The sequence below is a fragment of the Dermacentor variabilis genome, chromosome 8 (genome assembly GCF_050947875.1).
Source record: "Dermacentor variabilis isolate Ectoservices chromosome 8, ASM5094787v1, whole genome shotgun sequence".
NCBI classification, from domain to species: domain Eukaryota; kingdom Metazoa; phylum Arthropoda; class Arachnida; order Ixodida; family Ixodidae; genus Dermacentor; species Dermacentor variabilis.
The window spans coordinates 8,791,311-8,817,880 of NC_134575.1; the positions used below are offsets into that span (position 1 = coordinate 8,791,311).

Consider the following 26,570-nt stretch of genomic DNA (forward strand, 5'->3'; position numbering starts at 1 on the left):
AACATGCTTCTAGAGCTCCTTCCCAATAGAACACGCAACCACAGTGTATTTCTCCTCAACGTATATAGTAATCCAGCTCACTCACGGGCTCATTTCCTCTCTCTGTTCCGAGGGGCGCTTGCCTTGGCGGGCGCAAACCCGTTTCTGGTGGGGGGAGACTTTAACGCCCTGAACGAGGCCTGGGGCTATGGCTACACTACCGCCAAAGGTCGACGCCTGTGGCAGGACCTACAAGATGCCGAATTAACTCTTATTACCGATCCCACGGCACCGACCCGCACGGGCACCTCTACAGCACGGGACACGACACCAGACCTGACGGCGGTCCGTAACATCCCTTAAGCAATGTGGTGCAATACCTTTGAAGATCTCGGTAGTGACCACATGATCATAGAAACACGAATTCCTCAGGCGGGTACACCCCCTTTTCCTAAGCTATTCAAATGGACGGACTGGGACAAATTCCGAAAGCAGCGAGTTGAACAGAGAGGTGAGGAGAACATCGATGACATCGAGGCATGGATGGAGACGCTCAACGACGACATGAACAAGGCGACGCAGACGCTCGCACCCGAAGTCCAGGTTGACGGGATCGACAGCCGACTAGCCCACCTCTGGGAAGCCAAGACGTCACTAAACGCAAGATGGAAAAAAGCAAAGGCACAACCAAAAGCTTCGTAAGAAGATCGCACATATCAATCACCAGCTGGAAGAACATTGCCGGACCTTAAGCCGCCAACAGTGGTATGACATCTGCAACGCAGTCGATGGGCAGCTCCACAATGGCAGCACGTGGCGTCTCCTTCGTCACCTCTTGGGGGAAACGCAGAGCAAGTCTGCTCAGCAAGCATACCTGCAACGCCTTTTGCACAAGGAACAGGCTACCATGAGTGATCACCAGTTCGTGACACGCCTGCTAGCCAAGTACTTCCCTCAACGGCCCGATGTTCAACACGGAGATTACACTGGAGAGACAAATGTGACACTCGATGAAGAATTTCACGAGTCAGAGATCCGCGCAGCTCTCCACGACCTTAATGGCAAATCAGCACCTGGTCCCAACAAGGTTACGAACAAGACTAAGAAACCTCGATGATGCCTCGATAACCGCTCTTACGGCATACATCAACAAATGCTGGCGAGCAGGTCGCATCCCAGAGGCGTGGAAACGCTCTAAAGCAGTCCTGATACCAAAGCCAGGCAAGCCGTCCAGCCTCGATCATTTGCGGCCCGTTTCCCTCACATCCTGCGTTGGCAAGGTGATGGAGCACGCGTTCGTCTCCGGCATCAACCACCACCTCGAGGACACTGGAGCCTACCCACCCACTATGGTGGGCTTCCGGTCACACCTCTCCACTCAAGACGTCATGCTCCAGCTCTACCACCAGATTATCAATGACCCAACTAGTGGCAACCGGGCCATCCTCGGCCTAGATCTGGAAAAGGCATTTGACAATGTAGCACATGCAGCAATCCTGAGCCGCATAAACAAGCTCAACTTGGGTGAGCGAAGCTACAACTACGTCAGAGACTTCCTGTCACGCCGCACAGTCACCCTCGCGGTCGGCAGCATGACATCCGACGAACATACACTAGAAAGCACCGGCACTCCTCAAGGATCGGTCATATCCCCGCTCCTTTTCAACCTCGTGGTGCTGGGTCTCCCGGCCTACCTCGACGAGATCGATGGCCTCCATCACGCCTTGTATGCAGATGACATCACCCTGTGGGTCAACAAGGGCAGTGACGGTCAGATAGAACGCACCTTACAAGCAGCGGTCTCTGCAGTCGAAACGCACCTCCAAGACACAGGTCTCCGACTATCTCCACTGAAATCGGAGCTGCTCGTCTACCGCCCGCGCCGCCGCCCCAAGCCTACAGCTGAATCGCGCCAATGTGACGACATAATGCTCTATACGCAAGACGGCTCCTGCATTCCCCAAGTCCCGAAGATACGCATCCTAGGCATGCATATAACAGCCAACGGGTCAAACATAGAAGCTATTCGCAAAATCGAAGGCAAGGTTACAGCGGCTACCCGCCTGATCAAACGCATTACAAAAAAGACACGGGCATGAAGGAGGACAATGTCATGCGCCTCATACACTCTTTCGCAATCAGTCACATCACTTATGTGGCTGCCTTCTACAACTGGAATGTCACTGAAAGAGAGAAAATCAACACCCTTATACGCAAGACTTACAAGATCGCCCTTGGCCTACCGGAGTCCACAAGCACTGCTCGTCTGCTACAGCTGGGGGTATACAACACGCTTGAGGAAATCGTGGTTGCGCAAAGAACCTCTCAACTCGAACGCATGTTTCTGACAGCCACGGGCCGGTACATCCTGCAGAAACTCTGCTTCAACTACCATGTCCAACACGGTCAGAAACAGGTCATTCCACCTGACCTCAGCGACACGCTGATTGTCGCCCCTATACCTCGAAACATGCACCCCGAATTTAATCTGGGCCGACACCAGGCCCGTGCCAAGGCACTGCTGCGCTCCTTGGGTGGAAAGAGGACTACGCGCTTCGTAGACGCCGCAGAATACACACGAGAACACCGGTTCACGGCGGTAGTCGTAGACGTTAGCTCCCGGCTTACGCACGCGTGTAGTGTCGCAACGGAATACCCCGAAACAGCAGAAGGGGTAGCGATTAAGCTTGCGCTTACCGACCCCCTCTGGGAGGTAGTTTTTAGCGACTCACAATCCGCAGTTCGCAACTATGCGCGGGGGCGCATTTCCTCCGAAGCTCTCCAGATTCTAAGGAAAGCTGGTCGACAGCACTTCGATAACACCGCGATCATATGGTTTCCAGTGCACGTTGCCACCGCCACCAATCAGGGCCTCATTAACTTGAACGAGGTAGCACACCGCTCTGCGCGAGAACTGACCCGCCGCGCAGAATCGGAGACCACCTCTTCGAGTTCGGAACTCCTGGCTCAAAACACGCGAGAACGCCTGGTCAGGTACAATGACATCACCAAGCACTACCAGCTAGGCAGGCGGTTGCTGCCCCCACTTCACCCCATGCTGAAACGTCGCCAGGCAGTCATCTGGCGACAATTGCAAACACAAACATTCCCCAGTCCGGTGCGATTGCAGCACATTTTCCCCGCGCAATACCCGACTGCTCTTTGCAAATTATGTCAGGAAACTAGAGCGACGCTGTCACACATGTTGTCGGAGTGTCGGGTTACATCAACTACAATGGCAGTAGCTCCGGAGGCTCTTGTGTCGAAGTGGGCCGCCGCTCTGCGCAGCTCCAACCTCAAGACACAAGAGTGGGCTGTCCAGCAAGCCCGAGGGGCGGCGACGAGGCAAGGCCTCGAAGTCCCCTCATGGGAGACCTGAGCCCGGGTCGTCAAATTTGCCGGATTAAAAATAAAGTTGTTTCTATCCATCCACAGTGATCATTCAAACTCTCTCAGTCCTGTGTATGCAAATGAACTGCTTATTTGTTCCTGGCGTTCCATTTGTGCTCTTTAATAAACAAAGCTTTATAACATGCAATGTAATGACAGCAACTTGCTAACATTAATACTAGGATGTGAAAATAATTTTATATCAGCTCTAGACATGGTTACTCGTTATTTGAAATGGTATTCAGTATTAAATCCAATTCATTTCTCGTACTATTCAATTTGTATTTGATTTGGTCTCAAATATTACAATTCGAGCACGCCTACATTCTAAGCTTCACTCTGCGTTTTTCTTGTTTTGTGTTGTGGTGCTCCACTCGCACCACTTCACCATTTACAAAACAGTGCACAGCAAAAAAAAAGAAAATGTTTTAAGTAAAACAACTGTTTGTGCGATCTAAGCAGAAGTTGGTTCAACTAGAATTGTTTCGTTTCATATGACACATAGCATATAACACATAGGTATTCCACATGACAGACCAATGCAAAAAGCCCAAGCATTTTTTTGATAACGCATGTATGGTAGAGTACGGTAGCTAGCTGGGCGAGTCAGTACATCTGCATCATTATTACTTACAGCGCGCACTTATAACAAGGACGACGACTAGAGACGAGCACTCACTCACAACTAAAAGTTTATTGCATTTAAGCAGCCATATAAATAGGAAAACTCACACATGCGTACATCCGTGCACCACACATTCCCTCAACCAAAAGCGAAACAAGAAAGGTGAGCGCTAAAGCAATAAGTCCGATAATTTTAACGATTAGACGATTCTAAAAAACATTTTTCCTTGTTGTGTAGCATGAATGACGCCTGGCTTATGCACCTGTCACCACACATTGATTAGGTAGGCCTGTGAAACAAGGCGGGCCTTTTCATTTTTGTTTCTCGAGATTACGCGTGTGCAGTTAAAAATGGGCTTGCAACTGCAAACTGCGTAATGGGTGGCCGAATGTGATAAACCTGCGTTCTTTAATCTGGAGGAATGTTCTTGCAACCTTTTGTTTATACACCTGCCCGTTTGGCCGATGTAATAAGATCCACATGACAGGAGAATCTCGTAAACAACATTGTTGCGGCACGCCACAAATTTAGGTCCATGCTTTTTACATGAATTGTGTGCAACCGAATCTGACATGTGTGCTCGTGATTGCACAGCCTGGCATAGACTGGATAATTTCTTCGGACAAGAAAAAACAACTCTAACACCATAACAGTTCACGACGTTTTTGAGGCCATGTGCCAGCCTATGTACCATATTTTCGCAATTCTACCCTGATTCTAAGCACCCCCCCTCAATTTTCGCGAAAAAGTTAGGAAAAAAGTTTGCATGCGAATCTAAGCACCCCCCTATTTGTTAGGAAGAGCGCGTAGCCAAGGCCGCCAAACGCACTTGCTCACGCTGGAATCATTGCTCGGCGGACCTGCAGGCACGCGGTCGATGCTTCCGTTGGACGCATTTCACGGCCATCTGACCCTGGATGTAAAGACAAAGCTTCGGAACACCAATAGCGATGTGGTTGTGATTCCGGGTGGCATGACGCCAGTGCTACAACCCCTCGACGTTTCAGTCAAAAAGCCCTTCAAAGCCAATGTCCGACAGGAGTACGAAGAGTGGGTGCGAAACCCTGACTGGAAGACGCCAACGGGAAAGCTGCAGAAAGCGTCCCCATCAACCATTGCAAAATGGATTTCGGACGCGTGGAAGAGGGTCTAAGCGGACGTTGTGGTCAAGTCCATTAAGAAGTGCTCGATCACAAACAACTTCGATGGAACGGAAGACGACCTGCTGTGGGATACCGAGAGCAGTGGTTCAAGCGGTGTGACAAACTCGAGTGGCAGTGACAGTGACTGAGCATCCTACATAAGCGGTGGGTTCACTGTCTGCACCGATTTTTCTTTTGAATGTTTGCAAAATAAAATGTTATTTCTCGCACCCATCTCACCGTGATGTCGTAGCGAAAAGAGGGAGGGGGAGGTCATTCTAGATTTTTCGAATCTAAGCACCCCCCCTCACTTTGGGCATCGCGATCGTGAAAAAAAGGGGGTGCTTAGAATCGAATAAATACGGTACATAAGGAATAACTGCGGGCCTTTTGCGATCACCAACGTCATTTCCATCGCTTGCTCTTTCTTTGCTTTTTAACCATTTTAGCAGTTTTTGGGTAGTTGTCCTGATTGAGTGCTTGACGTAACCAGCCATGGTTAGCCTGCTGACTTGATCCTTAGCCCCTTCCAGCAAGCAGTGCGGACAAGACTATGTTGTGGCGGAACGGAGGCAAGACAAGGCAATACCATTTTTTACCAATTTGCTGCGTCCCGAATTGTATGGCAGCAAAGCACTCGCCTGTACTGTATGGCAGCTAAAGCGCTTGCTTTAGCGCTCACCTTTCTCGTTTCTCTTTTGGTTGAGCGAATGTATGGTGAGCGGGTATATGCATGTGTGTGTTTTTCTATTTATATGGCTGCTCAAATGCAATAAACTTTTAGTCGTGAGTCAGCGCTCATGTTTTGTCTCTCTTCTTCGTCCTTGTTATTAGTGCGCACTGTATGTAATAAACATGTAGAAGAGTACCCCATGCTTTTAATAGCTGATAACCCAAACACACCACCGTTCCATGCTTCAGGCAGCATGAAGTGAGTGTCACTTTCACTCTGGTGGCATTGTATTCTGGCATCCCCCACCAGCTCAATCTCGTTTCATTTTCACCTGTGAGCTTCACCCAAAGCCACCTACGGCTTCGTTTGGAACTTGTACAGACCATTTGCGTCAGATGCGAAACAGATGTATACATTGCATTTGATCTGCATTACCTGTGTGATATCACTGAAGTGTTAGTTTCTGGCTGAAGACATCAGTCAGGAACTACACATAGCATCACACTCAACAAGAAAAAAATATTTTCCTGCTGTGTGGCCTGTAGGCAAGACCCATCGCTAAAGCATTAAAAAGACGCTCACTTGTCCACTTCTGCCTTGAGAGCTGACACCATGTTGTTCAACTCAGCCTCTAGGTCCCGGTAGGGACTCTTGTCTCGTGCCAGTGTGGATGCAAAGGGACTGAAGCACTGCTCCACAAAGTGGCTGCCAAGAAAGCGAGACGGGGTTTCATTCAAACAGTGCTCAACACATGCGAGTTCACATGCATATCTGATGAACAAAACACAGGGTTCATTATCCCTGTCAGGGCTTTGTGTCAACTTACAGTAAGAAATTCACACTGTTCTAAAGTAGATCAATACTAATTTTCTCAACATTCCATTTCTTCCGCAGCATTTGTCAAGTTGTGACGTACACTCTTAGCTTAGCTTTCCGAGACCCAACAGAATTTTTAAAAATTGCCTGCAACAGGTACAATAATAGTCCTTCAGCTGAATTACTTGAAATCCTTGCATGGGAAATCAAAATTCATAAATGACTAATCAACACAATTTTACTCATTAAGTTTCTAATTACATTACAGCACATTTTGCAATTTACGAATTGCAGCCGGTGAGTTTGCAATACATATGCAGCGCATAAAATAAAAATATAGTTTAGACCTTCTCATTCCCAAAGTGTGCGACGAAATAAACTCGTGTTCCAGTTACATTTGGGATTCAATGCATAAAACAGTGATTTGTTAAAAATAAGTTGAACAGCACATTTTTACTGCAAGTTCGATGGTTGATGGTGCATATCATGAAACCGGTGCCATCTTCAGAATTCATTCCAAGTAGGCATGCCTCACAAGCTTACTGGCTGTAATTTGTAAGTTGCAATATGTGCTATAAAGTAATTAGTTAAACTTAACAGTAAAATTTTACTACTTAGATTGTTATGCATTTTGACTCTCATGCAAGTAATGTCTGCCTCATCGAGCAATCTAGATAGGGGATTAGAATTGTGCTATTTGCCACAGGCAATTTTTAAAAGTTCTGTATGGTTGAAAAAAAATACACATGGTATAGCTTTTTGCAGTTACAGCAGGTAAATGAAGATTTCTAAGTGTAATGAAATCTAAAAGAAAGAAAAGAACAGAATAGCACAATACATCTTCACAGCAACACTCACTCATAGGCCTTTAGAGGCTCCAATATTTGCTGTTCTGTCTGTTGGCCGTAGATGGAAAGCTGTTCCAATTCAACTTTGGCCAAGAATGCTGCTAGGGCTTGATCTGGGCTTATCTGCACGAATATATGAGGGAGTCAGTTGACGCAAGCATAGCACATCTCAAATCCATGCTGACATACTAGCAAGTGCAAAGGTGTGAAAAGTATGCTCGATGCTATGATTTCACTTGCGTGCAAAACTGGACGACAAATAACCTCCGTTATTATGACAACCTTTCTGTAGCCATGGGATACACATAAGGTGCAGAAGAGTGGAGTAGTAAACTACCAGTGCAAGCAATACAGGGTGCCTTTCATATGGCAATAGACTCAGAAGGCAGACCTGCCAGTCTTAAAAACTTTTAAATACTGCAATCAAATGCAAATAGAGATATTAAAATTTCATTAAACATACTAAGAGTGTTTCATTACTCAAATGATGACAGTTAATTAAAAAAAGAACAAAGATTTTGTTTTGCACAGAACCTGTGAACAGTCACTTCTTTTTGCAGCAAGAATGAATAAGCTGTACTAAAGGCAACCAGAAATGTTGATCATGAAGTTTTATTAACTGATCATCCAAATAATGGTGACCAATATTTTGGCTGCCGTTGTACATTGATTTTGAGTGATTGGCGTTGCTGCTGGTCGGTCCGAATAATTGAGCAGCTCTAAAAGATCAAGTTCTGAATATTCGCCAGCGACTGTATTTGTATTCTTATCAAATCAGATTTGCCTACACTAGATGTAAATGAAAAATTATAAAATTATTGGTGTTCATACAACACTCCTAATAAGAGAAGGGCGGGTACTTTCAAAAAAAGTTGCAAGAGTTGGCAGCTATGACAAGGGCAGGCACCTGGTAAAGGTGGTCCTGGGAAAGTCCAGGTCCTGCCACACGGGTCACCATCCAGCTGTCACCCACTGGCACCCGTGCCCGGCGCTTGATCACACCGTGAAACAACAGCGCATCCCAGCAGCGCACAGCTCCCCACCGAAGCACTGCAACTGCGCAGCAGCACCCACAACAACCTAGTTGTACAGCAAAGCACTCAACAGGTCTCATTCAGGGACACCGAGTAACAACAAATAGGGGTTAGCAGGGTGCCTGCTTTTGTTGCCCAGCAGGTCATGGGCTCGCAGCGCAACAAAGACAAAATACACCAACCACTGAGTGCTAAATATGACTCATTTTTCTGCTCTTCTCTTCAGCATATATGGGCGAATAAGAAAACGTCCCACACGGAAGCTTGATTCAGTATCTGTTCCAAGAAATCGAAAGCGCTGCCACTTTGGCGGACTGCTTGATGCACTACCACACATGCTGAACTTCCACCCCCCTTAGCTTTCCCTTCACTGCCACAAAAAGCTGCCTGCGAGTATAAATAATATATAATCATGATGACAAATGTACTGAGCCTGGGACGTTAAAACCTAAAAGCAGCACAATGCTACTTACTGATAAAATATCACATGAACAGCTTCTTGCATACACATAGTTGATTCATACAGTGGCTAGTCTTAACCAATGGGCAGTTTTTGCATGCTAATCGTAGCAAAATTGGTGTTGTCTAACATCAAAACCAAAATGCAACTCACAGTCATTAGAACTACTGTGGTACACAAAGCCACCGCCCTTCTTTTCTGCAGGCTATATGTGCATATCAAACTCACCTTCAATGCCATGCTAGGAGACTGTCAGATAATGCAACTCTGCATCGCTAAAATTTTTTATTCTCAACTACTCTACGGACACAGCTTAGTCATGGTGTCTATGACTGTCTATAACCAATAACTGAAGATGATAGGGCAAGCTTCATTTGTCTGAAACATGAAAAAGTATTCATAATCATAGTGGACAAGCGATAAAATAGAGAGTTTGACAATATCTCAGCTTGTCAAGGCAAATATTGGCAAGAAAAAAAAGAAAAAAAAGAGCAACGCTTACTACATCATTGACAATAGTAAGTTTTAGCTTGCCCGTAAAGTAGTACTTGTAACAAAATACCGGGTTGCTGGCCATGGATAGCAGAAGCAATGCTGGTAGTGACATCTTGTGATAATCCAACTAGATGATGCGCATGAAACATTTGTGTTACGTGTCAAGGTTGTTATTCACCCCGGTGCTGATGAGGCACGTGTGTCCAAGTGTTTATGAAAGTGATCTGTGTTGTGTGTGCCGAAAGGAAAGAGCCACTGCATCTCACATCCTTTGGGACTGTGCTAAGAATCCGCATGAAGCTGCAACAATAACAACGATCCCGCCGCAGCTCGAGGCCGCAACGAGATGCTATGACCGAGATGTCCAAACCCAGGCCGTCCAGCAGATCTTGGCGGCCCTCGAAAGGCAACGACCGAGCGAAACCGGAGGGAGGCTGCCACCCCAAAAGAGAGGCAGGCGCGGTCGACCAAAGGGAATAGTGCGGCCGCGGCCGAAGTAGAGGCGCCACATGCCGCGAAGACGTCATGGCCGCGTCACGGTAACGCCTCCCTAACAGGGGAAGGCTAACCGTTCTGCAGGCGTTCACAACAAAGTTTCTTCACTGACTCACTCACATGCCAGTGCCCTCACCAAATATAAGTTTTTATAAGGCTGAATGTTACGTCACTATCAATGCTTTATAACAACAATTAAGCAAGATATGGTAGGTCACTGCAATAATAGCTCTGTGTCCTGCACCACAAGATGGCACCACCAAAAGGTTGCCAGCGTAAATGTCTCCAGTGATCCGGTATTACACAAAGGGCATACGGGCAAGCTGAATCTCTGTCACGCTTGAGCCAAAGTGTGAAGATTACATAAAGCACAGCAGTGTCGCAATACATAACGGGGCTCACCCAAGAGAATGAAGCCAGCTGCTATGGGACACAGCACCAGGGCTATGACGGCCGCTGCAATTGGCTGAAGGAGACCCAGCACCAGCCCTTGCCAGAGGATGGCCTCACCCAGCACACAGATACGGTTGCGCTCAGGGCCTGCACCATCAACAATCCCTTACTGCATTCAGTGTACGCAGCTCACTGAACTGAAGCACACACCAAGGCATGCCCAATGGTGGTAACATACCATGCTTCATGTGACAGTCACATTTGGAGGTCCTCACCAGGCAGCACATTGTGGGCAGTGTGTTTGAGACCACTGCTCTGTGTGCACGTCAGTTCAGCATTGCAATCAGTGTGAGTGGCTAAAACAGCAATGCTCAACCAGTAATAAGAGTTTGCACGAATATCAAGACGTAATTTCCATCTTGTTTTACAAACCAGGTACCAAGTACATTGTAAACTATTTATTTATTTATTTATTCATTCATTTATTTATTTATCAAGGTCATTATATGTGCCCAGAGGGCATTATTGGAATAGGGGTACATTACAAAATGAACTAAAAATACAACGAAAACTATACAAACTAAAGTTGAATGGCAGTACCAGTAACAATCACACATGTCAGTCAATGTAGTGTGGGGATGCGCGACTCTCGCGCGTCCCCAGATATCTTGTTTTCCCCCATCTCCTGCAATCCCGCTTCGCCGCGTGGCCTGCGTGACGCCCGCGGCGGTCGATGTGGTTGAAGCGCACCGCGAGAGATGGCGCGAGTGTTGCGCTGTTACTGGCGGGGTTACTTGGGTGCGGGAGCGGAAGGCGCTCTCTCTTTGGGACGGGACAGCAAGCGGGACGGATGTGCCGTGCCGCGCGTGCGCCGACCCATGCTTCTGCGAGACCGTCTCGCGTGGCCGCCTTGGAATGCGCCACCGTTCGCGTGACAGTACGCGCGAACGACCAGGCGTTGGGATCCAGCATGGGGCGAACATATTCGCTCGCTATGCGGTCGCGGTGAGTCGGACTTCTAGATTTGTCGCGCGCCCATCAGCATGTTTTGTGGATAGCAACTCGGCTAGCAGGCATTGATCTATGAAAGGTGCAATAAATGCCCTTGTGATTGTTTGCACTACTGTGTTGTCGTTCCTTTGTCCCAAGAGCACGGGAGGAGAGAACCCACAGTAGAGATGTGCAAGAGATATACTAGACAAAAAATTTACCTACAGCAATGTAAATGCTCTTTCAGGTGACGAAAGGATGTATGCCAATTGCTGGAAATCAGTGTGTGCACATTTTCAAAGAGGGGCAGAACGAAAAATCTGAGCTCTTCATGGAAATCATGGTGCTTGAATGGTAATTCTGTCAATCCGTGGACACTGTGCTGAAGTGGCCATAAATTTGTTCAAGCGTTTCCTTTGATACACAGCTATTGCTGGTTGGCAGTTGGCGCCTCATGCACATTCATACGCGGGGTCGTTAAAAAAAATTTGTTCAGAATCCCTTAAAGAAAATATTGCAATAATGAAACAATTTCCTTGGTATTGCTTTTCATACATTTTAAAATGACTCAAGGTATAATTAGACAAGTAATTGTGCAAGTTCAATTTGCAATATTCTATATTTTTTCAATTATGCAAATTGGACAAACTTTTTAACCAAGAGAGCGAGACAATTGATCTCAATGCGAGACTTGAAGCTCATTATCCAAGAAGTTCATAAACGTTCCTAGATATTCAAAAAGTTGAGACTGATATTTCTACAACTCTAAATTTCAGTCAATTTCAGTTTCTAAAATCTAAACTAGCTGCTGAAGAGCACAACTGTCATGCCCTAAGCAGACGCCCCTGAGTGGCGAGACTGTTTGTGCCTCTGTCAGGCAAGCATGAAGTAAGTATCCTTATTAAGCTGCTTTCTCACCTGATGATGAGGCCTAAACATTTGCATCACTCATAGGTGTGTGCTAAGGGCTTGACAGTTATGCTGCGTAACAGTTAAGATGAAATTTTTTTTGTGAAATTGGCAGGACTTCATTAGGCTGCAGAAATATGTTCACACATGTAACTCAAGGTGAAAGAGAAGGAGGAAAAAAAATAGCTTTGCCATGTCCACTGTGCTGCCACCATGGTAACAAATATGGAGCTTGATGAATGGTCATCAACATGTGCAAGGGATGAAAGAAAGCACCTTGGATACAAACTGCTTCAGCAAGAGCATTGCTGAGCTTATGTTGAGACTACAATACATAAACGTAGTAAAAAGAAAGTAACCACCGTAAAAAGAAAGTAACCGCCTATAGTAAATGCTAACTATAGTGACAACACTATTTTGACGGGTAACAGCAGCCGATCCAAAACCTGTGTAATAGCACACCTCTGTCTAGTTCTATGATGTCAAGGAAAAGCATCGAGCTCAGGAATGTGGAGTCTTGGAGTCAAATCGAATCATGGAAGATTTTTTTTTTAAGTTGCTACATATTTTTTCTCTCGTTTGACTTCTGCTGTACCTGCTATTTTGTCCTATGCTTCACGACCAGGGTTGGCACGAAGGACTCCTGCCAAGGGGAGTGAAGCAACCCGTTGCGTAGCCCAGGTGAAGAGGGGGGGTGGGGCCTTAGGTAGATGCCACTTTAGCGGCCATAGACCAATGAATAATTATGTGTTGTTATGTTGTTACTGTATGCCCTAGTGAGACGGGCACTCCGATCCACTGACTAGGAAAACTTTGCACATAAGATGCGATGGAAGAAAAAGGTAACCCATCAATTTAGCAATTGCACAATGACGGGGCCCGACAGAATAGTGTATACACCATTACGATGGGCCCACTCACCGTAGCGAGTGCCAGAAAAAAAAAAACTACATTCTACCACAATAAGCTGCAGCAAAGAATGACGTTGACAAAGCTTATCAATCTCTCTCCGGCAAACACAAGCTGCAAAATTCTTATGCATGTTATGTCATCCACATCAGCACACCTTATGGCAGATCACCGTGTAAACACATTTTGCCACATGGTCAGTTAAACAACTAGCACAACGAAAGTTTAAAAACAGCTAGGAGAACGCACTTGGTGAGTCGAAGTCATAGGCAAGCACCATCAGTAGGTGGAAGGCGAGCATGACACATGGCATCCTGCAGAAAGAGAACATGATGACCTAGGTCAGCTAAGGTGGCATCATTACAGCACTCAACTAGATCAGTTTTGAAGCCCATGTTCATCAGAGGTGGTGATGCTACTGGAGTAAAAATACTGTGGACTTCCATTAATTCGATCCTGACGAGACCAACTAAACTGATCGAATTATCCGGTGGGTAGAATTAAACAGAAAACAGAAAAAACGCTGAGACATGCTGTTGATTCACTTGACAATACTTGAGTTTAAGGTTAGCTTCGCCGCAATACAGCCGTATTATGCGCTAAGGATACTAAACGGTGCAAAGGTGGCACTTTGCAAACGCGAGACATAGCACGCATTTCTTAATTTACACACGTGCATGCGCCATCTCCGGTCACACTACGAGCAGCAAGACACCTAATAAGTTTACTGTCAGGCCTCCGGAGTTTTAGATAGAAAAAAAAAAAAAGCGGAGATAAACTTAAGGGGATGTTTAAAGCCAACAAATAAAGCAGAGATAGACCTCCGCTTTTTTTGTTGGCTTTAAACGTCCCCTCAACTTTCTGAATTTTATCGTCTTAGTGCTTTTCTTTTCACTAGCTTTCTCAGAACAGAGATGCCTTTAAATGCGTAAGCATTTCTGTGCCTACCCAACGAGGAAACCTGTCCGTCTGTCACGAAAGAAGAATCGCTATAAAGAAAGTAATGTATAAAACAAAATACATCCGAAAGGAAAAATGTTTGCGGTGGTGAGTTTCGAGCCTATGACCCAACACTCAGAAGCTGAGTGTCTTATCCACAAGTCTAAACACCCATGCTTGCAGAAGGTAAATATACCTGAACCATATGAATGCGTTGTACCAGTGGTAAAAAACAAATTTCAAAGGAGAGCAGTTTCTATGAAGCCTTTGTTGAAAGATTTGGTGATGGTAGAATAAAATCCATCTCCAGGGCCACATGTAGAGCCATCCTGGAGCATTGTGGACATCATGAAAATTCCAACTTTGCGAAAATTTAATGCCAAACACACCACATACCGGATAAATTTTGGTGGTTGCGGGTTGCGCCTTCTGTTTGGGTGTTCCTTCAGTAACCGAAATGCTACCGATCTCCAAGGGCCAATGCAATTCGCATTGCACAACACTAACAGGTAAGCAGTCAATGAACTGATAAGGAGAGATGAAGCGTTATATGGATCTCATCACCATTGATAATGGTTTGACGTGGATGGGTAAAGTGCTAAAGAGCGATGAGGGCTTATAATCATTGAAGCAATGGTAAGATTGATAAAAGACTGATAATAGCTGATAAGGGTTGGATCATGTCTGATAAGGTTGATAAGGACAGATAAGGATTGATAACAATCAGATCAATTGCAATAAGGGTGATAACAACCGAAAAGGATTGATCAGGGTCATCACCTGTTCACCGATGACGCCATCGATAAAGCCTGCGGTGAGCGTGTCCACCGAGACCATATATGGAAATAAAGCAGCGCATGAGTAGAGGTCTGTCTGCGGCAGCTACTGTGAATTGCACCCACGCATCACCCATGCGCTGGCTCTCGTGATCTCTGGATTAGCAAAGCAGTCGCGCCACACTTCACTCCGTTTGTAACAAGCCGTACGAGACAGATGTCAGCACCAGCCAATATATCACGAAATAAAAAAAACGTATAGAGCTGCACCCAAATTTCGTATTAAGGAGTATCGTAATAGTCGGTGAATTTTTTTTTCTCTGCTTCTCAGTGTACGGTGTGTACACGCTCATATAGTTAAGGAATGCGTACTAGGCCCCATTATTGGTCTCATAGAGTCATACATGGCGGGTGAAACGAGGGCTCAGATCGCCACAGAAACATCAGAAAAGCTTTGAACGAGTGCCAGTATGCGTATTTGGCGTCCAGGTTCCGGTACTGTGACCAGAAGCGGTACGTTCACCCCGGTATAATTAAGAAACACATACTATGTGCCGTGACAGTGGCCCTTTTCCATTCTTGGTATGCTTCACCGCATAACAGGGATATAACACGGCCACGAAGCTGACCAGTAAAGTTTGAATTATTAGGCGAAGGCTAATTTTGAGATTGAAATAACGGAAGTTTGGGCCATAGAAATGTATGGGTGATGACCAGGACCTTCAATTGGAATTGAATTAACTGGAAAGTTGAATTAAGCAGAGTCAAATTAATGGAAGTCTACTGTCCAGCACTGCTTACCAGAGGGGTGCCAGAAGTGCCGCCACAAGGGATGTGATGCAGACGACCAAGGAGAGCACGGGAAAGACCAGCACCAGCAGCACCGTACCCACTAGGCCCTTGACAAGGTAGTTCCAGGCACGGTTCACTTGCCGGCTCAGTCCTTTGCCCACAAAGCCTGCGGAGGGAGTGCCACTCACACTGCTGCTCTTGGGGCACAGCCCATTGCGACACTTCACCACAGCAATAACACATCTTTTTAACGGGACACACATCTTTTCTGTTATTCCACCTAGCATTATGCAGCAAAAAACAAGTAGCGACAGGATTTCATTTGCTGCATTCAAAACTGTCAGTCGCGTGTATGTAGCATTCATGCTTTTCATGTCTTGTCGTCTGCAGAGATTAAATATTGCATCCTGATGTATACATTCTGTACTGCAAATTCTTAATCAGAATTGTGACTGTGAAGTGTAAAAACCAGGCACAAGTTGCGCATAATTTTTTTTAATTAAGAAAGACAGCACAGACTGTTCAGATATGTTATGTTCGTTATAATTAAAATATACATTTACAGATTGTGCAATAGATGGGACACAACAAGAAACAGAATAGGTGAGTGATCAATACTTCCAGTAGATACAAGGGGTGGGATGCAAAGAGGTACAAACTAAAAAAGAAAATAAAAATGAAACAACATTACTTGCACCCTTTTATGGGATGTGGAAGCAATATAGGTGTATTCTACGTCTGGAAGTGTTTATGAGGGGTGGCTGGTGCAGCCTTCACTTCTACTGATATGAAAAGTTTCAACAATACTACACACCTCCGTTGTTTCATTAACTGCATGCCTTCTCGGACAGGTGCCGTTAAGCATGATACCAAGACCCTCCTGCTCATGCCCCACCCCCATATGCCTGTCGTGTGTTCATTAATCTTGACAACACACCAAAGCAAAGCCAGAAATGAAGCTTGAAAGCTTCCATTCCACACACTGCTGCAGGCGATGCATACTTGGCTGAACTGAGCAGGTCACCCTGCTGTTGTCCTTCCCCACTCAGCAAGACCATAATGTGGTGATGAGAGCGGGATTGCTGCCACGGCCACATCTGTAGTTTTCCCTCCATCATATTCCACCGATGTGGCCAGACATGACAAGAAACTGAGCCTTTATTGCTACTGTGACCCGCCGTGGTTGCTCAGTGGCTATGGTGTTGGGCTGCTGAGCACGAGGTCGCGGGATCGAATCCCGGCCACGGCGGCCGCATTTCGATGGAGGCGAAATGCGAAAACACCCGTGTGCTTAGATTTAGGTGCACGTTAAAGAACCCCAGGTGGTCAAAATTTCCGGAGTCCTCCACTACGGCGTGCCTCATAATCAGAAAGTGGTTTTGGCACGTAAAACCCCAAATATTATTATTGATTGCTACTGTGTTTCTGCTTGTCTACTACTGCAGCGCCATCTCAGCTTGGTTCTTACATTTTTAGTTTTGCTCCGTCGTGTGAATTCCAACGCCACTTCATCAGGTTTGCCCACTCCAGCCATGCCAGCTTATACAGGTGTTAATCTGACATCCCTCTTATCTCGCTACACCTGGCCCTCTGCCAATACCTTGGGACATTTGGAAGTCTGTTCTTCTAAACCACCTGTAGGTAGCCAATGAAAAGATGTTGCCACTGAAGAGGCACAAGGCCCTGCTCTTTCAAGCGGTCTTTATGTAATGGGCCAGTGGTTGTACTTCACTCCCGAGGAGGTGGCTGGTAGCTTGGCAACTACAGGCGACAAGTACAAGGCCGCACTCACGGTATTAAACAAGCTTTCTTCAACTACACTGAATGCAATCATCGAAAACGATAATATTTAACAGTGCTAATAGCTCTCAGTCGAATCATGTCAAAATTTCGGCAAAGTTTTGCCAGCTATCGTCAACGTGCCAATCTGAAGTGAAGCAAATGAAAATGAAATACATGACGAACTTTTTCGGGGTACTTCAGTAATGCAAATGTGCAAGTGACTGCTTCCTGAAGGGTCTGGACTTACAAAATGTGGAAAAAAATAGTGGAAGGCATCAAATGAGTGCTAAATCAGATAGCAGTTTTTCACGACTATGGTAACATGTATTGCCATCACCAGTCAGGAAACCATGCACAGAAGGCAGGAGGGCCCTTTCAACTCTTTCAGTGAGATAATACTTACGGGCCCTTTCTATTTTGACAGTGCATTGGCGAGTGCAGCTGTAAGGAATGGGAAGGCAAATTGTCATATTCCCTTAAATAATGCACCTTCCACTTCTCTCAATGCATGAATTTCCAAAAGTTCAGGACACAGGATCATTAAGATTTTTTGACTGGGGAGGGGGGCAAGGACTATGCCAGCCTCCTCTTTCAAAAACACTTTCAGACAATGAAAATACCCATTAATATTCCACTTGCAATCGAAAGGTAGAAATGTTGCTACTCTCTCTCATCCTTCTTTTTTTTTAACTTTTAGCAGTGGTACAGTCGAATCTCGTTAGTTCGAACACGTTTAATTCGAACTTTCGGTTTATTCAAACTGGCATTGTGGCCCTGTCAAAGTTGTGTGTATTTCAATGGGCGAAAACACCCAGTAATTCGAACGCGCAAGCATTTGCGACAGTTAATTCGAACATACTGTGCTCCAACAATGCTCTCTGCAGCGCACAAAATCACGTGGCGGCGCCTCCAACCAGCATTCCTCTGACCTCGTCATAGAGGAAGAACTTGGGAGAGACCCTTCAATGCCGTATGCGAAGAAAAAAAAAATACATGGAGGAAATTTGTGGGCAGGCGTGTGCAGGTGAGCATCAACAATTACTTCTGTTAGTGACAGGTGTCCTGCACAGTCAACAACCGATTTTTTTTAACGCCTTTGTGGCACAGCCATGTACCCCATAGAGTCAATGTATAAGTATGAAATTTCTGACGCAAAAAACCTTCCCCGTCCTATTTTCCGGAGCTCTTGCTTGGACCACAGGTTCGTAACGGCACTAATCAAAGAAGCCACCACCAACATTTTGATTATCTCGCCGCCTTGAGCCGGCGCTCTCGCACGCAGATCCACTGGCAGCCGTACATAGCCACACCGCAGCAATGCTAGGCCAAGCTGCTTCGACTTTCGGTACCAAGCTTTTTGCGGTTTGGTGCCATGTTTTTCATTTAAACAATTTGACGCTGTTAGCAATGACGCCGACTCCGCCTTTATAATTTTGGCCAATAGCTTTGGAGCACGGGAAGAATTATGCGCTGCATAATGCAGGTTCCCAAAAGTCAGCTTCGGACCAATACAGCAGTGTTACGCGGTGAAGCATACCAAACGTTAGAATGGGCAATCGTCACGGGACATGGTATGTTTCCTTTAATTATACACATGAGCACCCGCCATCCGCTATCACTGTATGAGCACCGATGTGCTTAATAAATGTACTCGCAGGCCTTTAGAGCTATTTCGGACGTGCCTGTGGCAATTTGAGCCCTTGGGCGCAGTAAAAGGGGTGCATAAATTTTTTCTGACCACCAGATATTTCGGACCTAATCGCTGCCCCTAGGGAGTCCAGAAAATCGGACGTTGACTGTAATTTGTAATGTGAATAAACCTTCTGGAACTTCCCGCTCATGTATAAACTCAGTAAACATGCGCCACTGCAGGTAAGTCCTTCATTCAATTAGCTTTCTTTAATTCGACCAAGATTTCAGGCCCTTTTGAGTTCAAATTATCAAGATTTGACCAGTTGCATGGCACTACAAAATCCCTCACCAGAGTCTGGTTGAGATTCAAAGTCTGTTCTTGACTTGGAGATGTGCCTCCAAAGGGACAGTAGTCGGGAGCAAAGTGTCTGCGTGGAAGATGACTTGCGCGGCTGAAGTCTCCCCTGCAGAGCAGTGGGGCATTCGCGTTAGCCTGTTCCAGTAGCAGCCAGTCTAAAGGGACTGAGACTTTCATCAAGTCACTTCCTTATTACCAGCATACAACAATGTACTCAATAAGAACGAGCAGCATTACTTTTCTTTTAACTGAACACAAACTGGGTGTGAGTGGAACATTTTCTAAGCTGTTTAATACTATGCATGCATTTTAAGTACTTCTCAAACTAAACTGCACAGACTTATATTACACTGTCACCATTTTAAGGAGGACAAAGTCCCTTGCAGTATTTGTTCTAATAGAAAAGCAGCTGGAGTGCATTTGTGATGCTCACACACACACTCTTGCGAACTAGAGGATCAGTTTCGAGCCTGGTAAGTAAAAAGTGACAGTTGCTCAAAAAGAGTTACCTGTATCTCTTCAAGTACACAAGTACACAAAACATATCTGGAATAATGCTAATAAAATGGTTATAGGCTGGTTCACTGAAACTTATAAATCATACAGAACTCTGACAAAGGCTTTTTAAGCACGCATGTAATCTGATAAAGCAGCAAAATTTGCAATGAGGCTTTATAGGAAGTGCAACCTCCTCAGGACATACATACACAACATTGAGTAATGCACAAACGTGGAAGTTCTGAGCAAAGCAGCAAGACAGCTTGATTGATTGCATTAACAAATCAGGGTCAACATTTAGAAGCAACATGTGGGCCCCGAATGACCCATTAGTGGATTGCTCTAAATTGATTCTAACGTTTCTGATGTTTTTTAGCACTTACAAATAATGACACAAGGAAATACCCATGACCCAAGAAGCATATTGTGTTCTGCATCTTTTCTTGTGTCCTTGTCTAGCTAAAAAGCTATTCAATATGATTCACTAACTTGCATAAATATCTACCTTAACTTTCGACCAGCTGCAGTTCCTTATGATGGATAAAAGAAGGGGATGCTACTTGAGAAGTCCGTATGAGCAAGAGTGCACATGAAGTTCTCGAACTGGTGGTCAAGCGCTCAACAAAACTGTGCAAATGGGTAAAGGCAGCTGCCAAAGCACAAGGCAGCTTGCACCACCCTCTTGCGGTGAAATTTCATAATATTGAGAATTGTGTATAAACACACTTTATAAAATTTATGTTTAAAATGTTATGCCATTCTACAGACATGAAGTAATGAAAAGTAAAATTATTCATTACATTGAGTATTTTGTTACATTGAAGTTGGTTACATTTATGGGAGGGGGGGCACTGGGCTGAAATTCTAGAACCATGATCTGATTATGAGGTAGAGCATAATGGGGGACTCCGCATCAATTTTGACTGCCTGATGTTCTTTAACTTGCACCTAAATCCAAGCACATGGGTGTTTTTGAATTTTAGCCCACTTAAAGAGAGGCTGTTGTGGCCGAGATCGAAGTTCAAGCTCAGTGGCACAACACCATAGCCACCAACCTACCACTGCAAGTAAGACGGGACTGTATCTCATTCCCCTACGCTTGTCTTCCCCACACGGCTCTCTTATCTTTCAACGTTTGGCTTCCTTACATGGCACACGTGATAATGGGAATTGGGGCTATGCAGCTGTGACGAGATATAACGAGAGTGTTCCAATGCAAGTATGGTGCCTTTGCACAGCCTAGATATGAGCACCACATGTCAGCGTGAGGGAAACTTCAAGTAGCAACACCTGCGAATGCTGGGTGCCAGCGTAAGGCATGGGTTAAGATTTGCTAGTTATCTTTGCTTGGTGAGTCAAATTTCATTTCTTACTGAGGAATTTTTCGTTGAATATATTTTAGCTAGCTGGCATTCCTGTAAAAAAAAAGAAGTAATAAATGCCTGTTCTGTGTCTGCTCTACGATGTAGTCATTGCCTTTGTTACTAAGTGCACTTCAGACCCCATAATGCTTACTCGATTATCCACTTATAGAAAATTTTGCTTCGTCAAAAGAAGTCCGAAAACGCATGGGTCTCAAGATGAATTTCATAAAGAATTACTTCAGTTGAATTACTTCAACTCACGCCTTTAACTCATCTGTTCTTCCTCGCGCCATATGTTTGTGGAATGGTCTTCCAGACAACATCGCATCCGAACCAGACGACGATAGTTTCAGTCAACTTCTGCATTCTTTCTTTTCGCAATAAAAACTTACCACTAGTTTGTCCACTTTTGTTTTACTTCTCGTGCCATGTCCTGTATCCCACCCATGTATTTATTTATTTGTTATGTTTACCGACCAAAGACATCCGTCATTTTTTTGTACTACTGCACGTGTTTTTCTGGGTTTTTTCTATTTTTTTCTTTTTTACTGGTATCCCACTTTGTGCTCGAGTGCATTTTTATATTGAAAAATGTTCTTACTGTGCACGTGATTAGTCCCTGCATTTTTTATGATGCCCTACCGTTGTGCGTCTTTAAAACACTGCCTACTGTTTCTGCGCCTAGAATCCACATAATTGGCTGTCTATCCTTGGTTGTACTTTTCTTTTTACTGTCGTCATTGTGATTGGTACACTCTTGAGTGCAGTTTTGCCATATGTATAATGCCGGCCAATATTTTCTTTTTTTGCATTATCCTTTTTCCTGCCCAACCTTATATTGCCGTTACACCACTTTATCATGGATTCCTCCATTTCTTTGTGTTAAATTGCAAATTTGAGCTGTATGTACTCTGTCGAGTTACTTCACACTTTTATTACCCCCCTTACTCAATGCCCTGTCAAGGGCCCTGTAAGGTATTTTCAATATATAAATAAATTAGGTCCATCAGTTTGTTATAACCTATTTCATTATAACGAGGCTTGACTGCAGATATGTTCAGTTGATAGAGGCAAAGGAATGCTTTTCTATCAACCAACTGTTGCACGTGACTACGAAAGGCACAAGCTGCTGCTATTTTTCGTGCTTTTGAGCAGGTGCTCGCATGGTCCCGCAGCTGTACAGCGGTGATTAGGGTGATTGCTCGAGAGCTCTCATTGGAAAAACACTCACGTCTTCCTGGTTGACCTCGAAGTCTGACATGAAGGGACGGGGAAGCACCAGGCTGCGCAAGCTCAGGGGACTGCACCATGGTATCAAGATCTACAAGAAAAGCGATGTGTTATACACCACTCAGAAGTATACCCCTAATTTGTGAGTAGAACTCTTGTAAAACCCTCGCAAACATTATAACACTTCCATGTAAGTCAAATTCATAACATCACACTTGTCCACTTGAGATGCTCTATCATATGCAGTTTACAGAACTGCAATAGAGTTACGGATTTGTAAACTTCATGCTTCTATCTTTTGGAACCTTACTGATACTTCGCAATTTTCACAAAAAATTCGAGGTCTTCAATAAAAACTCTGCTTCCTAAAGTTGCTAAAACTTAATTTGCACTCCAAAAGGCAACAGATCACATGTCGGTCCAGCAGCTGTCTCATAAAAGCATATCAAAATTTCACATGTATTTGAATAGCGAAATCAGAGTGGGCCCGGGCTAAAGATTTCAACGACAATCGCAAATGACCTCTAAAAATCAGAAATTTTATGATAAAATTGTAAAAGCTGGCAAGTACAGTGGAACCCCGATTTAGGACTTCCTCAGAGCCACGGAAACACAGCATATAATTCAACCAACGAAAATTACATCTATAATACATGGATTTGTTTACGAAATATTTGTAAGGTGCTTCAATTTAACCTATAGGCTAATACTCTGCAGGATTCTGAAACCAAAACTGCCGAAAAGTAAATGCAAAAAGAAAACTGCATTGCAGGTGCCAATCACCCTTTGTTGGAGAGATTTAAAATATTGTGTACCATGGGCTCGCCAGCATGCTAAAATATATTTTTTTTTAATTTACAGACTGAAAAAAATTTGTCAATTTCTAACAAACTTTCTTTGAGCCATGCAGCAAGAGCTGTCTTTCGTGCAGCAAAATCCACAAGGAAGTCAATTACGGCGACATCGACTGCACATAGGAATCTCCAAATGTTGTTGATGCTGCAGAGCACATCCATGAACATAAGAAAAAGCACAGCAGCACCTGTGTCACCGCCCTCGGCCAAAGTGGCAGCCAGCAGTGTCGGCATGATACAACGACCCACACAAAACCGGAAACACATTGACACACACGGGAAAAGACTTGTGTACTTGTGCATAAACAAATCTCCAATCTGCTTGTGTGAACATGTGTAACCAATACGATCTGCGTGCTTTCCGGCAGTTAATCGTTTCAGTCTTCGCACATGCTTTCACACTTTCCATACTCGCTAGGGCGGTACTCTCAAGGCATCACTTTCGGAAAGTTTCACTTTTGTGACACTCGGCAATCTATGTGTCAAAGCATACGGCTAACAGTGCTCTTGGCCCTGTACGAAGATAGCGAGCTTGGCACAGCACCAAAAATGCTGCCGGCCATATTCACGAATGCATCTGGTGACAGGAGCAGGTGCTGCTGAGAGAAAACACTGAAAGAGAGTGCGATGAGACGGCAGTGAAGGGACAAAGGCGAGTGGCAGTTGAGCGACATGAAGAGGGCAGCAAACATGAGAGAAGGAAAAAGAAGGCTAGGAGGGAGCCCGGAAACCAGTCGGAACTTTCCCCAAGCGAAGGGTCACTCTCCTCTTTCTCACAAAGGGGACGGCAGCACGAGGAAGCTGCAGGAATCTGGCGGCACTTTTCACGCATTCACCGTTGGGTTTGCAGATTAACATGGGACATTCGTAATCTTGTGTCGTACAATCAAGGTGTTTAATGCATTTTCTCTATCACTAATCTTTCGTAAAGCCCAAGATGTTGCAAAATTAGGGTACATACAACCGGTGTTCCACCATATGCATAAGGGGTGTGTAAGTGGCTTTTGCTGTTTATTGCATAAAGAAATAATATGAATAAAGTAAGCAGATGCAGGCACATACCCCGAGGAGGAACATGGCATTGCAGGTGTGCGCCCAAACTCGGTGGCAGAAGTTGCCCCAGCGCCACAGGGGCAGCCGTGTGGAGGTGAGTCGGGTGTTCTGCTTCTCAGCCACATACGTGGGGCGCTCACCCAGCAGCAGGGTGTCCCCTGTTGTTGGCTCGGGGCCCAAGGGGCCGCCCACGCGCCGCACCTACAGATGTGCCTCGGAATGAAATAGGGGTGCCACACGAAATCCAGTGTACTGTTCAATAGCATGCCTCGTTGTGAGTACAATTAAATAACAAATTTTGAACAAATGTGAAACATGGGAGGGCAAAAAACATGTGCAGATAATGCAGCATAACACCGGCCCACATCCTAAGTCGCTTGTGGTGCAAAACTAATACTGGTATCACATGTGGCACTTGGGGAATTTCTCAGTCGTAATCAACTCTCTTGCGCAAGTTGCAGACTCTGACTCGCACTTTGTGGGTCTGGAGTTTGAATCCTGGTGGCCGGGCAGTGCCATTTTTTCTTTTTTTTTGCAGTCAAACCTGATAACAAAGTAGCATCTGACATAAAAATATCTTTCTTATATCCAATATTCAATATAAGCATGGATTCATTACATGCTGCTATTAGCAAGAAATATTTTACATTTACTTCATTGTATCCAATAATTCCGAGTGGTTCCGAGGATTCCGAGAGGTTCAAGGATTCCGAGTGGTTGGAAGGCATTTTTTCCAAGAAAGTATGCCTTCCAACCACTCGGACTATCGCGGACAACATCAGTCCCTTTCCACGTAAGTATGAGGCTCGGAGCAGGAGCTATGGCGCTTGAAAGTAACCTGGGGCCTGACGAACCAACCGACTGAGCTATCTTCCCGGGCAACATCCAAGGGTCACGAGTTCAAATCACCTCTTATGTTCCTTTTTTTCCCCAAAATTTTTTTTTCTTTTTAATGTCTTTTCCTTTATTTTATCACTGTACGGGAACCCTCCTTCAAAAAAAAAAGATATATATGGTCAATTATATATGGCCACACATGTGCAGGTCATAAATACCAGGTTCTCTAGCCGAGTGCCATCCGTGCGGTATAAACGAGCTCAGATTGGTCCACCTTGACTGATCAAATAGGGCACCACTGTAGGTGAAATGAGGCGCACAACTCCTGCGGGACCCGCCGTGGTTGCTCAGTGGCTATGGTGTTAGACTGCTGAGCATGAGGTCGCGGGATCAAATCCCGGCCACGGCGGCCGCATTTCGATGGGGGCGAAACGCGGAAACACCCGTGTACTTAGAATTAGGTGCACGTTAAAGAACCCCAGGTGGTCGAAATTTCCGGAGTCCTCCACTACGGCGTGCCTCATAATCAGAAAGTGGTTTTGTCACGTAAAACCCCATAATTTAATTTTTAATTTAACTCCTGCTGGGACAATAGAGTATCCGCCTCCCGTGCAAGAGGACCGTGGTTCAAATCCCGGTGCCACGCAATTCTCCACCGGAAAATACAAAAAAAAAACGTGTGTTGAGAAAATTTCACAAACAAGCCTGGAGTGCGGCCTGATCCTGGTGACCAGAACCGGTAACGCACGCTCTCACCAGAGCAGGATTGGCCACCCTGGTGCAGTACTTGGCCACAACCTCCTATATGAATACAACAATCAAACCCCGGCCCTCAGTCCCCAGCAGCCGCGAAGCAACTGACCACGGCGGCGGTCAGATCTGTGACGCTGCAGAGGGTGCTAAGAATACCTGGCTCCGGACAGGCCACCATTGGAATCTGAACCTGGCAACGTTTAACGTTAGAATGTTATCTAGTGAGGCGAGTCTAGCAGTGTTATTGGAGGAATTAGAGGGTAGTAAATGGGATATAATAGGGCTAAGTGAGGTTAGGAGGACAAAAGAAGCATATACAATGCTAAAAAGCGGGCACGTACTGTGCTACCGGGGCTTAGCGGAGAGACGAGAACTAGGAGTCGGATTCCTGATTAATAAGGAAATCGCTGGTAACATACAGGAATTCTATAGCATTAACGAGAGGGTGGCAGGTCTTGTTGTGAAACTTAATAAAAGGTACAAATTGAAGGTGGTACAAGTCTATGCCCCTACATGCAGTCATGATGACCAGGAAGTCGAAAGC

General features: G+C 45.2%; 1 protein-coding gene across 1 annotated transcript in view; it reads right to left on the reverse strand.

The window, feature by feature from the left end:
* Positions 1-26,570, reverse strand: part of LOC142589585 (uncharacterized) — a 95,221-nt gene that overhangs the window by 23,480 nt on the left and 45,171 nt on the right. Inside the window, exons 15-23 of the mRNA XM_075701065.1 lie at positions 24,446-24,637; positions 22,531-22,620; positions 19,429-19,543; positions 15,675-15,831; positions 13,408-13,472; positions 10,360-10,497; positions 8,381-8,529; positions 7,484-7,596; positions 6,392-6,514 (exon numbers count right to left, since the gene is read on the reverse strand). Of these exons, the coding sequence (XP_075557180.1) occupies positions 6,392-6,514; positions 7,484-7,596; positions 8,381-8,529; positions 10,360-10,497; positions 13,408-13,472; positions 15,675-15,831; positions 19,429-19,543; positions 22,531-22,620; positions 24,446-24,637 (1,142 nt within the window). The remainder of the gene's footprint in view (positions 1-6,391; positions 6,515-7,483; positions 7,597-8,380; positions 8,530-10,359; positions 10,498-13,407; positions 13,473-15,674; positions 15,832-19,428; positions 19,544-22,530; positions 22,621-24,445; positions 24,638-26,570) is intronic.